Genomic DNA, 14,472 nt, shown 5'->3' with positions numbered 1-14,472 from the left:
AGAGTCCAGGATTGGTGGCAGTGAGCTGACATGATAAACATCTTCAGTTTTCATAATCAGCCCAGTGAGCTATGAAGAGGACAACATGGAAATGAACTTTTTGTTTGTTTGTTCATTTGCTTGTTTAACATTAAGATTTGAGTTTAAAATATGTAGGCCTATTAATTGATGTGCTCTAAGTTTGCTTAAGTTTTCACCATATTAATTACCTTTTTCCAGTTGACTTAAATGTGGCAGGGTAAATAACTCTTAACTGATAAGATGTTCAAATGCATATATTATAAAGAAACAGTAATTTTGAGTCAACTAGCTAAATTCATCATTTTGATGTTATTTTGTTATTACTCATGAAAACACATAAACATAAACAAATTTTAATCCAGAAAAAATAGACTTACCAGTTCTCGAAGTTTTCAATATTAGGTAGGCCTACTAACCTACCTACTGTAACTAGGCTGGATCTCCCCACAAGCAAACAGCTTTTCTAACAGCTAACTAAACACAATAGTGTGTTAATGGCTGTACATACATTTGATATATCCTACTCAATTGCCTAAACCTCAAGAATTAGCCGTTTTCTGAATGACTTTAAGTATTGTTCGTTGTAGCATTAAACTCAGCTACTCCACAGAAAGAGCTCAAAGCGAATAGTGTGATGAGTTTCAGGTCTGATCTGTGTTTAAGGGGTCGTTGCCATGGTGCGAGCTTCACAACCTCAGTCCTTTTGATAGCATGTAGCCCATTCATTTCACTTTGTTCATTGTAGGCAAGTCGTGCGCTCAAGTTTTACCCACTTAATATATATATAGATGTAAAGAACTTACACGCAGAATTAGGAATGTTAAATCAAATAATACACTCTAAAAAATGCTGGGTTAAATACAACCCAGTGCTGGGAAAAATAGGGACAAACCCAGCAACTGGGCTGTTTTGACCCAGCGGTTTGGTTAAATGTTTAACCCAACCTTCTGGGTAGTAACCCAACCGCTGGGTCAAAACAACCCAATTGCTATAATGTTTAACCCAACCTTCTGGGTAGTAACCCAACCGCTGGGTCAAAACAACCCAATTGCTATGTTTGTCCCTATTTTACCCAGCACTGGGTTGTATTTAACCCAGCATTTTTTAGAGTGTACAATCAATTCAGAAGATTCTGTACCGCAGAACCAATATAACCATTCACACAAGGCCTAGACTACAGTATAGCCTATATTTGCATGCCATTTTAAAACTGCTGGTTGCTCACAGATGATCATTCAAATAATAAGGGGAAAAAAACACGTCTTTTCGATTTTATTATCAGAACCCTTAAAAATGACCTGGAACAACACACAGCATATAAACACACCTCCACATTGCAGAATAAATACTGTACAAGGCTGGTTCGTCGATCAAACAGTCCTCGAGTCCATAATACACACACACTTTTAACAAGTCTCAGATATTAAGTGTCTATTCTAAGGCTTTCAGACCGTTTTCAGCAGTACTGTTTTCTGGCACAAAGGAAGGACCATGGCCTCTGGATGCATTTCACCGGTCGACGTTCGCATCCTGTCCCTGTTAATCCTCCGTATTACTTTCACAGATTGAAACAAACGTCTGTCATTCAGCCCAGCAAAGTGAAAACAATAGAAATCTGCAAAAACACTACTGCTTCTCAGTCAATGCGTAAAGGTAACCTGCAAAAATTCTCTGAGTGATCAGCAATAGGCCTACTTCTCAATGCAGAAAAAAAAAACATTCCAGTCAGTCATTATGAAAGCTGAATGTGTGTGTGTGTGTACGCAAAGGACGGGTTCTTGCGTTCAGTCTAAGATATTTATTTATATGCGCCGCGTCATATGGACATTTTTGGCCAGCGCATCGCATCTTGCGCCATCGAGTTTAAATGGCGTGTATTCTAGGGTGACCATGCGTGCCATTTTCCCAGGACGCGTCCTGGGCAGGATTTCTATATTGCCTAAAATATCTAGGTTTTGGCTTTGTTTGCGTGTGCAGACCGATCGGTGTATGACATAAAAATACCTCGAGAGCATTTTGAAAGCATAAGGAACCGTCTGTATGGTATTTTGATGTCATACACCGATCGGTCTGCACACGCAAACAAAGCCAAAACCTAGATATTTAGGCAATATAGAAATCCTGGCCAGGACGCGTCCTGGGAAAATGGCACGTATGGTCACCCTAGAATACACGCAAGCTGAATTTGTGTGTGTGTGTGTGTGTGTGTGTGTGTGTGTGTGTGTACGCAAAGGACGGGTTCTTGCGTTCAGTCTAAGGTATTTATTTATATGCGCCGCGTCATATGGACATTTTTGGCCAGCGCATCGCATCTTGCGCCATCAAGTTTAAATGGCGTGTATTCTAGGGTGACCATACGTGCCATTTTCCCAGGACGCGTCCTGGGAAAATGGCACGTATGGTCACCCTAGTGTATTCAAGTTATAAAACGCCTCTGCGTTCTCTTCCATTCTAATAACTCGGCGGAGCGTTCACACACGCCTTCTTTCATTAAACCTTATCAGTTTTGGTCTAATTGTTGGTGTATGTAAACATTGCGACGCATTTGAATTTTTTTCAGTGCCTTGTGCGTAGTGCCAAGATTTTAAGTCGCACAGTCACGTTCAAAATAGTCCATTGCTGCGCTTTTCAGGTGATTGCGAACACAAGAGCGCGCCCCACAGGACATGTTCTTTTCGTTTGCGCAGTTTTTTTTTTAACTGTTGCTCTATGTACACTTGCCTTGCGTTTTAAGACGGTGTGTTCAAGTAAACATAGTTGAACTTTTACAAAGGCATCACTATATTCTATACGTTGCGCTCCGTACAGCTGTTTTTTTTCAACGCAAGAACGCGTTCTGTCTGAATGAGCCTTTAGACAACATCATTTCTAAAAGCATATTATGTGACTTTTGTGTCTGACTCATGAACTGAAGTCTTCACAGTGGGCCTTTCTTTGCGGAACGAAGTAGTTCAGGTTATCAACATTTAAGATGAGGCAAAGATGACAGTTTCTCGACTTTCCCAAAAGCAGCAGCACTCTCCACACCTTTGAGCCACTCTTTACATTTCCGCACGACAGTCTCGTCCACGTCTCCATCCTCCTCCTCGTACTCCACATCATCATATTTGTACTGGTCGTTGAGGAGGGAGATCTTCACAATGGTGCTAATGTCATTGGAACCGTCTAGTTTGGCAACAGGTCCGGAGCTCTTATTACTGGAGCTGCCCTGAGCTCTCTTGGATGGGAAAACCCGCCGTTGTCGCAAGTCCGCGGAAGCGCAGCACTTCTGTTGCTTGGCCATCATCTGCTTTTCCAGATTGCGCTTCTGGATGACCAGGATGGCTTCGGGGGTCAGGCTGAGGGAGAAGTGGATCTCTTGCTCGCCTACTTCTTTCGCTAGAGAGTTCCTGGAGGCGTATTTATGGCTGGACTCTCCAGAACTAGACCGTGGGACGCTTTCGCATGAGGTAGCCAAGGGTTTGGGGACGCTCAACCACGAATGTTTGCTGTCCGTCTCGGGATCTGGAGGGACTCTGGACGGCTTGCTTCGTCCCTGCTGCTTTAAATTGGCCGATGGCCACGATGTGGATAGTTTATCTTTCTCCGATTCCTTGTCGTCTCCTGTCCTTTGACTGAACGTGGGTTGAGGAGGCGCGACATTGTCCCTGCTCTTCTTTTTCCCGAACGGCTCCTTTCTAGGCGATGATATCCGTGAGTGCAGGTTTATCGGCGGAAAAGGCATTTTAAACGCTATCAGTGCGCAAAATAACGAAGCAATCTGTGCGTAAATGATGGGAGAAATAGGTCCATTCGCCTCGGTCCACCGGATCTTTGGGTATTAGACGCAGTAGTCCATTTCGCTCAGCATTTCAATTCTAGACTGACAAGAGGCGGGGCATATGCGGGCTTTATGTGGTGTCACGCAGAAGGGGCGTGGTCACAGCATAAAAGTAAAAACAACAAAGCCATGCTCACACAAGTGCGATACAAAATAATACAGCCAAGTTCACACTGTTCTAGCTGCGTAACCACTTGTGTAGTTCAGCAATAACCACGAATATGTCACAACATCCTTTTTGTCCTTTTGTTTTTAACTCTATGTCTATTGCTTTATTTAAACCAAACAAAACATCTGCTTGAAAATGTGCTTGTGCTTCAAAATAAACGCGTCAGTTTAATATTGTTGTCTATCCAATGTAATGACATCCATACCATTTCCTTTTCTTAAAAAAAAATAATAAAAAAGTATAGGTTACAGTGAGGCACACACATTAGAAGTGAATGGGGCCAATCCGTTAATATTACAATTATTTTAACATGACTGTAGTCTAATAAATACATAAATAAAAATCACTAGCATTTATAAACCTTTTCATTGAATAGTTATATCCAATTTTATTTTTGGCCCGAGAAATGAACGGCCAATTAAATTCTACTTAAATTTAATTCTAATTCAACATTTTTTTTTGGTAGCCTATAGTCAGCGTTACGCCACGAAAGCTATTATATTGAATATTGAATCATTTAAACTTAAGTGTCCTAATAGTTTTGGAGGCACTGATTATTTGCACATTACCATTTTTCTTTAAGGAATTAGAACAGAATAACAGAATTGAAATAGCGATGTATCGGAATGCCGCTATAACGCAGATGCAACCGATGGCACTTTTTTGCTGACTGTCAATATTTTCTCCTTGGTGACCTTGGCAGAACACAGAGGAGGCTAAAGACAAGCGGCCTCCATCGTTATCGATCTGTCGCCCTCCCTTCCAGCAATTCGTAATTTCAGTGACAGCTGTTCTGTCACCCAGTCAAAGTGAAGTGTTCCAGCAGCCCCAGTCAAATGAGGGGAAAAATCAATAGGCTTATCCTTACTGTTAAGCAGCACACAAAGAGAGGCTCATTCTCGCAAACAACGTCCATAGATTGCCTTCAGAATGAAATCACAGAGATTACAGGCACAACTCTTTCTCAATCTCAATCATTACTTCAAAACGATACAAGATGAAAACTGATGGTTTGCAACCTGATGTGCTGCCACATGTGAAATGCTCTGAGAGCTGATATCATATCTGGGACTAGACATCTGTACATCAGATATACAGCCTATATATATATATTCTTAATATAAAGCATTATGTGCACACTTTGTGTTTTTTGGAGTGTAAAATCTAAAGCATCTTCTCAGCCATAAGCTGGAGGGTTCACCAGCAGCTATACCCACAATCTCACCATGGTAATTACAGACACGTGATCAGCATTGTGCATAGAAGTATGCTGTGGAGGAGGGATGCTCAAGAAAACAGAGCACTCCCACAGTTGTCATGGAAACCGCATCTGTGGAAACCACTGCTTCCTTGCTTAAGCAGTCTAAAAACACACCAGCCACTCTAGGTTATTAGGTCATGTGAAGAACACGTGATGCTCGGAGGTGAGGAGCAAACCTATATCTGAGCATGCAAGAGACAATCGTATAGGTGTATTAAACAAAAACGTATTGCTTCGTAGATTAATCACACAAAAAGACAAGAGTTAGATGCCATCAGTTGATCTCCTGAGACTCAGTGTGCGGTGAGACAGCTGTCTGAGTTGCCCTGGGCTCAGACAACCAACATTATACACATCATTATTCTGAACACATCAGGCTGAAGATTATAACATATGACATATTAAATACCTGTGGAACAAACAAATAAAATCACAAAATGAATGAACAAAGCTTGAGTACTGCATTTATTTATTTGGTGCATGGTATCATATAAAAAGGTTTTTCTCTCATTTTTTGTTAATATATTTGGTAGAAACGAATTTTTTTTTCTGTACAAAAGTGAACAGTATAGTAATTGAGTTCATTCAGAAACATCACATGTTATAACAAGGCACTTGTTTTCACTGTTTTAACTGGCAGTATATCATCTATTAAGCATTTATCCGCCACACACAAAATAAAAATAACAAAAAAAAAGCCTTAGAAAGATAAAAAAAAAAAAAAAACCAGTAAGGCTTGTAATAAATGCAAATATTACATATTCACTCTTAATATTACACAATGCGCTTTTAAAAGTATTATATTAAGACAAAAGAGGAAATGTGATTTTAAGGTCGCGGAGAACAGACTGGTTTGGAGATGAAAGAGAAAAACAATCCTTTTTTTGACATTTACAATGCAGGACTGGTCGTCAGATGAATTACTGGATGCTTTAGCTCAAACAGGAGGTGAAACACTTCATAACAGCATCCCTGTGAAAACAAAAAGACATTTATGTTTACAGCTGGCAGCTCAATAAAGAGTATTACATATGGATGGGGGGCTCACAGCAAAATCCAGAGAAACAGATGGATAGTGAAAATACTGATGATGAAAACCATACTTAATCCCAAATAACCCGATAGCTCCATTTTAATGCGCTTTATTACCTTAACATTCAATTTAATTCTTTGTTCTGAGGGGAAAAAAAAAAAAAGGGGGGGGGGGGCTTGTTTTGAACGATTTTTTCTTTTTTGTAGTTGGGCAGAGCTCGTGCATATTTCATTTTGTTTTGGCGGGAAACCATTGTATGACCGACCCCCCTAGAATTTGATGACTGTAATGCAACTTTTTGGGCCAGCAGTTTCCCTTAATACCATTTGGTAACACTTTACAATAAGGCTCCATTTGTTAAAGGGATAGTTCACCCAAAAATTAGCCCATAAATTATTCACCCTCAAGTCATCCTAGGTGTACATGACTTTCTTCTTTCAGACGAATCCAGTCGGAGTTATATCAAAAATTGTCTTTGATCTTTCAAGCTGTTTAATGCCACTCAGCGGGTGTTGCATGCATCAGTCCAAAAGAAGTTAAATAAAAAGTTCAGTGTTGCGCATGCGCCGTGAAGTCTCGTGAAAACCAACGTTTGTTTACAGGAGCAAAGGAAGTAAAGTTTCCTTACTTTAGCAAAGGAAAACCAGTCTCCTCTTGGCTTATATCGAAATCCTCCGACATTTTTCTTTACAAATCCTCGTTTTGAACTTCTAATTAGTGACCGTTGTTTTGTTTTGATCTCTCTGCTGCGTTTCCGCGTGCGTCACTTCTGAGCGGCGCATGCGCAACGCCGACGTCCTACGTCATTCCCCGGAACTGCTTCCGTTTACAACAGTGAGCGCAAGCTACATTTACGTTTTGAATATGGATATTGTCTTGAGGGTGAGTAATTTATGGGCTAATTTACATTTTTGGGTGAACTAACCCTTTAATATTAGTTAATTGCATTAGTTAACATGAACTAACAATGAAAAAATTGTTCTAAAGCATTTATTTTAGCATTCATTAATCTAAATGTTAATTTCAACATTTATAAAAGTTGTATCTGTTAATATTATTTAATGGATCTGAGCTAACATCAACTAACAATAAATGTTAGTTGTTTTATGATTAATAAATACTGTAACAAATGTGTTGCTCATTGTTAGTTAATGCAAGTTAAAGCTAATGTAAAGTGTTACAGATCATTTTATTTGACTGGCTTTGTCATGTTTTTAGACCTGTTTTACAATTCTTTGATGTTTTGTGTATCAGATTAAAATTTCCGTTACAAGAACAGTATCAGATTTGACAAGTAATTTACGTTAAACAATTCAATTTTATTCACATCATATATATTTGTTTTTTTTTTTATTGGTTGAAAATGATGGTCCTGTCTTATTAGGAAAAAAAGAGCAAATACATAATAAATATTGAGATGAAATTATTAGGCTGAAAAATATTTTTAGCGATGTCGCCCAGTCCTGATATGGAGCTAAAATATGAGGTAACCATCACGGTCTCCAAGGCAACAGCAGAACAAGGTCACAGTGCCTTCCTCGCCTCAGCCTCCACACTTTTTCCTCTCTCCTCCGCCTCTGCCTCTGTCACCCTCTCTAAATGTGTTGCTATGCAGACTTTGTCATGCTCAAAATTCACAGGAAGTGGAGGAGGCGTTAAAGCAGTCAAGGTTAAAAGAAAGAGTAGAGAATCAGAGAGAGAAAAGAACGACAGAATAAGGAGGGAGACTGACGAACATCTGCAGATCTGTTACTCATCCCTCCTGCATTATACGCACCAACACAGCAGCTCGATCAGGAGACTGTTTAGTGTTTAGCCTTAAAAGCACTGCACATACAGCACATAAATAAATGATGATTAACTCCCCCTGCATTCTGATGAAATATCGGAGCAACGGAAGCCGGAACTCTCCAGTGCAGCGAGCAGATTTCCTTCAAAAAGCTGAATAATCCAGAACTTAATGATTAGAGAGCAAAAAACATTTGGGCTAATACAAAAGCAGAGACATGAAGGGATTATTTTTAGCATATTATTCCCACAAATATAAATATGTTATGTTGTTACACATAAGGAGAGTACAGAAAAGGAGGGGTAGATATTAGGACTGGGCGATAAAGCTAAAAAAAGCTTTTTGATTTTATTTATATATTATTTATAATTTTTTTTAATCAAGGGAACCATTATTTCAAGCTGGCATATACTGTATTGTTGCCAAGACGTTTAATGCAACATTAGCGCCATATTAGGGCTAAGATAATATTTTTCAGCATAATATTTTCAGTATCTCATAAGTAAATATTGTAGTAAAAACATTTGTTATTGCTTGAAATAAAATAAATATTAACTGAAATGAAAAAATAAAATATAAAAAGCTTGAAACTTATTTTAATTTAGCTAGTTGCCAAGATAACATTTCTTATTTTTGTTTAAAGTACTAAAATAACTAAAACTAAATAAACTAAAACCTAATAATAAAAAAAACGATAAAAAGACGTAAAAAAAAATACAAATGATAAAAACAGCAAAATAACTAAAACTTTAACTGAAATAAAAACAGAAAATATATAAATCATAATTAAAAATATGAATGAAAACTATAATAGTACAGCAACATTTGTATTTTCTATTAGTATTTGAAACTTTCAATATATGAAAAAAAAGTCACAGTCTTTTTTGCGAGATTCTACTCCAAATCGTAGAATTAGTTTTGAATTCGCCTGAAATTTTCTATTTTGAAATGGACGAATGATTCATGGAAATGAATCGAACGAATTTGTGAAAAACATCCAAAATTTCATTATAGACAAAAAACTCCTTTAGTGATTCACAGAAGAAATAAAGTCATGCATGGTTTAAACAAGATGAGGGTGAACTGTTTAAAGGACTATTTAACATCTTAACACTCGAGAGACAAAGAAGGGCAGTCAATCTAATCTAATGACGTGGCCTTTAAGAATCTTAATGGCCAAATAAAAAGTGCATTAAAATCATCACGATCTTAGATTGCGGATATGCAGCATGCTCATGAAAAAACATGTGCACAGCCCAATGTTCAAAACAGAGATCAGTGGGGTAAACAGCTCATGACGTGGAGCCTGCTCATGCTAATCCAGCAAAAACACAATGAAAAGAGCCCTAACCCATGATTCCCAGCCACTCAACAACAGCATTACTGAGCTTGATGAAGGGTGCGGCTATCTCTAGGAAAACAATCAACAATGAAACAATGGTGTCTACAGATGAACCATCTACAGATAAATGGAAAGAAGAGTCAAGGGTTTGGTCTTCGAATGAAACTAAAGCAGCAGGTGGAATACAGAGGGACTCATTCAGGAGGAATTGTTTTCTGAAGCAGGCAGGGTGTAAGGTTGGGGGGGATGGGGCATCCTGGCTGTCAGAATCCATCAGAAACACGCACCAGCACCTCTGGCAGGAAAGGAGGGGGGTTGGCGGGTTCAGCAAGAGATGCTATATGTTATAAAGAATATTTATTATTTAGAGATCCAATGAAGCTCGACATTCCAGTCAAAGCCCCTTGAATGTTTTGTGTGCTGTGACTTGTTTACGATGCCTCTCGTTTAGTTTAGAAAGTTATCACGAGCTAGATTTAATTTTTTTTTTGATTTGTTACGTTATTTGTTTTGCACCATCCCTTTTTATGATTTTCACCAGCAGTTTTCTTCACCACATTATCCTTCTAGTTGTCTTCGGTTGTAATTTATTCACTCTCATGTCATTCAGTGGAACACAAAAAGGGACATTTTGTAGAACGTTCATGCTGCCCTTCTCCATTAAACAAAATCATACAGTGATGCATACGGTAACGTGTTTTTTTTTTTTTTAATCAGACCAAAATTCCTTATACACTGATAACCTTCCTTTTCGCTGAAGTTGCACTACTTTAAAGGTGCAGTGATATTGACAGCTAGTGGGTGAAAATGGGTACTTCAAAATATCGGAGAGAGTTGTTTCTCTCGCCCCTTCCTCCTCAAACTCGACGCTCACACAGGTTACCAGACTGTGGACACGCAACAGGAACAAGCGCAATTGACAACGGAAGGCGACAAGCCTTAAACTGTAAGATGAAGAATTTATTTATCCACGTTTTAATATGCCTCTGGAGCTTTTTAGATGGATGCCGAGCCTTTTTAGGGCTTTTAGAATCTGCCATCTCTGACCCAGCTCATTTGCTATTGCTGTGTTTTTCACCAGCTGGCAACCCCGGGGTGTTGAAATCCTATTAGGTAAATTGACGGTGGGCGGAATCACACAGATCAAAACAAAAACAGACATTCCGACACGGAACACACATTTCAAAGTAGAATAACTGGTTCTAGCATTGTTTTTCCAGAGAAACAAGCATGTAAACGAAATACTTTGCGGATATTTAGGAAACATGCTACAGTATTTTTTATGCTTTAGTACAGTCAAAAAGGATGACATACAGCACCTTTAATGGTACATGTATGGTGCTTTTATTCTGTCTGTTTTGGAGCTTGACAGCCTATTCACTTCACTATATGGAAGGAGCAGCACAAACAAACCATGACAGAATTTGCACTTTAGATGAACTATTCCCCTAATTTTCAGTGGCGGCTCGTGGGTTTTAAACTGAAATGAATTGTGAATTTTATTAACATTAAATCGTCCTCCTCCCATTTTCACCTCAAAATTATGGGGAAGCTGTGCCTCCCCTGCCTCCCCTGATGAGCCGCCACTGCTAATTTTACTCCCTGTATACTCCTATCCCTTTAGGGGTCATGACAAGCAGGCTAATAAAAATGATTTATAAACGATTGATAATAATTTTCAACTGCATATTAACTTACTAACATTGTCTATCCAGGATATAACACACTATATTTAATCAGTCTCAGTACACTTAAAAAAAAACAAAAGCTGTCACTGGGGCGGTACCTTTACACAAGGTACACCTTTGTACACAAAGTGTCCATATTGGTACCTTAAAGGTACATATTAGTACCTAAAGTGCACATATTAGTACATAAAATGTACCTAAAGTAAACCTTTTGAAAGGTACTGCCCCAATGACAGCTTTTTTCCTGAGAGTGTAGGTTGCCACAAACAGCCCAAACAAAGAAACAGATCTAGATAAGCAAAATGCCTCTTACACATCTTTGTTAAGGTATCAGATAAAGAACTTTACTATAGGCTCATGATGAGGCGGTGGAAAAACAAGCAGCTGTCTGCATGGCACCGGGAGAGCGGCGCTTCAGCAGGGGATCAGTGCCATATGGTGAAGGCCAACCGCCGCAAGGCCATGAGTAAATAACAACATGTTTTCATTCAGGGAATTCAGCTCCCCACGTGTACACAACCCAATCCCACCAAACAAACATGAACTGAGAGAGGGTGTCACAGTCTGACACGCTGCCATTTGGAAACAAACGTCTGACTTCTACCGAATTTAACTGGGATTTAAACTGGCATTTAAGCTAATCTAGTCTGGCTGACTCATCACACGGTTAACCTGTGTCACACATCTCAGTTAGAGCCCATACAAACCTTGCTATATTATCATGCTTAACTAGCTGCAGGACTACAATAACAGTGCAAATATTGTTTCTCTTAAACTTTTTTACCTGTACACCTTTTATGATTGCCAAGCAACACAGCAAACTTTGTCATGCTAAAATCATTGGAATGAACAGCCTGTCACTGCCTTATTTTACAATATCTACAAACATTAAATCATATTTCAGTGATGAACCTATCTGTTCAATACAATAATAATAGTAATAAAATTAGGGATGCACCGATACTGCCCGATACTGTACTCGTACTCATACTCACTAAAATGCCGCGATACCAAAAGCCGTTACTACACAGCGTGTGAACAATGCTGTGACCAGACAAAGAAACACCGAAACAACAGAACAGCAGAGAGTAGAATGGAGTTATTAGAGATTAAGGATGTCTATGAAGTGCATGTATGTAATTAATATGATGTTAAACATTCACTGGAAGGTTTGTTGTTCGGTCGGATATGTCAAAAGCAAGTAAGTAAAACAATGCACAAGTTACTAAAGTTACTTGACCGTAAGGAGAGAGAGAGAGAGAGAGCACACTTCTGTTGCATGATCTTGATTGCTGTTTGCTCTCTTAGCACACGCATCATTTGGATTAAACAAAAATTATAGGGACATTCACTATAAACACATTTTGTTTTTAAATGTCAAGCATACACAACTTTGTGTTGTACTGTACGTGTCTCTCTCATTCTGCACCAGTATAAATGTGTGCACGCATTGTGCATGTTTTGCTTGTTTGAGGTTAATTGCAATATATGTGTGGCTTTGGAATATAACTCGCAGCATGATTCAGGAGATAAAAAAACGTGACATATTTCAGAAAATAAGTTCATTGCTGATACACGATTTATGTATAAGGAGTGGTTCCCTGCACTGTTACAGGAAAACATCTTGTGATTACAGTACTGTGCTTCTGACATGGAGCAGCTCCAATGTGCTATTAAATTAAAGATGAAATAAGATGAAATAAAATGAACAGTGAAAGTAACAAAAGCTTGTACAATACATTTTAATGGCCATAATTAAGTGTGTCAATAACTGAAGGAAATATCTATTTGCTAAATGAACTAAGCCAACTAACATTATTCATATTATTTTGGTTTCTGCACACAGTATTTAAAAAATGACAAATGGCATGAAAATGCAGGTATTGGTACTCGGTATCGGCAAGTACCAAAAATAAAATGATCAGTATCGGCCTTGTTCTGAGAAAAAGTGGTATTGGTGCATCCCTAAATAAAATGCACAACATTTTACAACAGTTTTTAGATAAAATGTAAAATTATATAAATTTTGAAGAACACAGTTGAGGAGGCATTTACTTACCGTGCAAATGGAATGTAGGAGATGCTGTACCTAAAAACACACAAACACACAGTGTTAATACCTAATGTCCCATTAAAAGCTTAGCAGATTCAAAACCAAAACAATCTGAAAATAGTACGTCATAGATGCCAGTAACAGCTTGCTTTTAAAGTAATGAAATGATGTAATAGTAGACTTGCTTGCATTGTGAGTTTAAAGCCCCGTTCACACCAAGAATGATAACTATAAAGATAACTATAGAGATACCGATATTAGTGTCCACACCAGCGAACAATATTGTCTGTTTATTCTAAGCGCGAGCGTGCGCTTAGAATAAACAGACAATATCGTTCGCTGGTGTGGATGCTAATATAGTTATCTTTATAGTTTTGAAAGTGATTCCAACGATGGTGTTTCTCATATATATGAGATATAAAGTACAACAAAATATACAACAATACAAAGTATAAAGGATATACAGTCTAAAATATGTCTGAAAAATAATCCCCATGTTGCAACAGATTGAAAAACTGATTAGGGATTTGTTACACACAACTGACTTCAAATGAAATGCTAATGTACTGACAGCTTCTCAGAAATGTCTAGCACCAAGGAATCCTCCCTGCATTTTTCCCAGTACGCTCTTCACACATGTGGTTCAAGTGGTTGCCAGAGTGACTGCTGTCAGAGGAAGGCTGGCGGTGGTCTGTGTCACAGTGTGAAGGAAGAGAATGTCCTCACAGAGAAACTGACGGCAATTACATGGCCAATAAAATCTGGCCAATTGACGTGTAAAAAACTGGGCAGCCAGGAGCTCTTAAATGGCCATCTTCACACACACGCACACAGTGTTCCCTCTCTGTTCGTCTGACTATCTATCAAACCAGAAACGCTGTGTAAAATACTATATAACCTTCAAAGTTCAATGCTTTTCAAAACTTTTCTTAAAGGGGTCATATGATGCGATTTAAATTTTTCCTTTCTCTTTGGAGTGTTACAAGCTCTTGGTGCATAAAGAAGATCTGTAAAGTTGCAAAGACTAAAGTCTCAAATCCAAAGAGATATTCTTTCTAAAAGTTAAGAGTCAGCCACACCTACCTAAAACGGCTCGTTCTAACACGCCCCCACATGTCTACCTCACTATGTGGGAAGATTTGCATAACGCCGCCCAAATGTTCACGCAAAGAAAGAAGGCGTAACTTTTATTCTCACTATAGTATTGTTGCCGCTGCCGCCATGTCCTGAAGACGCTGTGTGCTTCGTTGTGAAAGCGAAACTACTTTGTTTGGTCTTCCAAAAGAGGACGATATC

At 38.6% G+C, this 14,472-nt stretch overlaps 2 protein-coding genes across 2 annotated transcripts in view; both read right to left on the bottom strand.

The window, feature by feature from the left end:
- Positions 1-2,436: 2,436 nt before the first annotated feature.
- LOC107660240 (proline-rich protein 18-like) lies at positions 2,437-3,883 on the bottom strand. The gene has a single exon (XM_016449507.1). The coding sequence runs from the start codon at positions 3,743-3,745 to the stop codon at positions 2,981-2,983; it is 765 nt and encodes a 254-aa protein (XP_016304993.1). The 5' UTR covers positions 3,746-3,883; the 3' UTR covers positions 2,437-2,980.
- Positions 3,884-6,167: 2,284 nt separating this feature from the next.
- sft2d1 (SFT2 domain containing 1) overlaps positions 6,168-14,472 on the bottom strand; it is a 28,995-nt gene continuing 20,690 nt past the window's right edge. Inside the window, exons 7-8 of the mRNA XM_016449469.1 lie at positions 13,183-13,212; positions 6,168-6,243 (exon numbers count right to left, since the gene is read on the bottom strand). Of these exons, the coding sequence (XP_016304955.1) occupies positions 6,204-6,243; positions 13,183-13,212 (70 nt within the window). The 3' untranslated portion in view covers positions 6,168-6,203. The remainder of the gene's footprint in view (positions 6,244-13,182; positions 13,213-14,472) is intronic.

This window comes from Sinocyclocheilus anshuiensis, unplaced genomic scaffold (assembly GCF_001515605.1).
Source record: "Sinocyclocheilus anshuiensis isolate Anshui unplaced genomic scaffold, SAMN03320099.WGS_v1.1 scaffold475, whole genome shotgun sequence".
Lineage (NCBI taxonomy): Eukaryota > Metazoa > Chordata > Actinopteri > Cypriniformes > Cyprinidae > Sinocyclocheilus > Sinocyclocheilus anshuiensis.
The sequence above is the reverse complement of the archived record's forward strand: the minus strand, read 5'-3'. Positions and strand labels throughout refer to the sequence as shown.

Coding starts and splice junctions, on each gene's coding strand:
- LOC107660240 (XM_016449507.1), bottom strand. CDS start 3,745: ATGCCTTTTCCGCCGATAAACCTGCACTCACGGATATCATCGCCTAGA.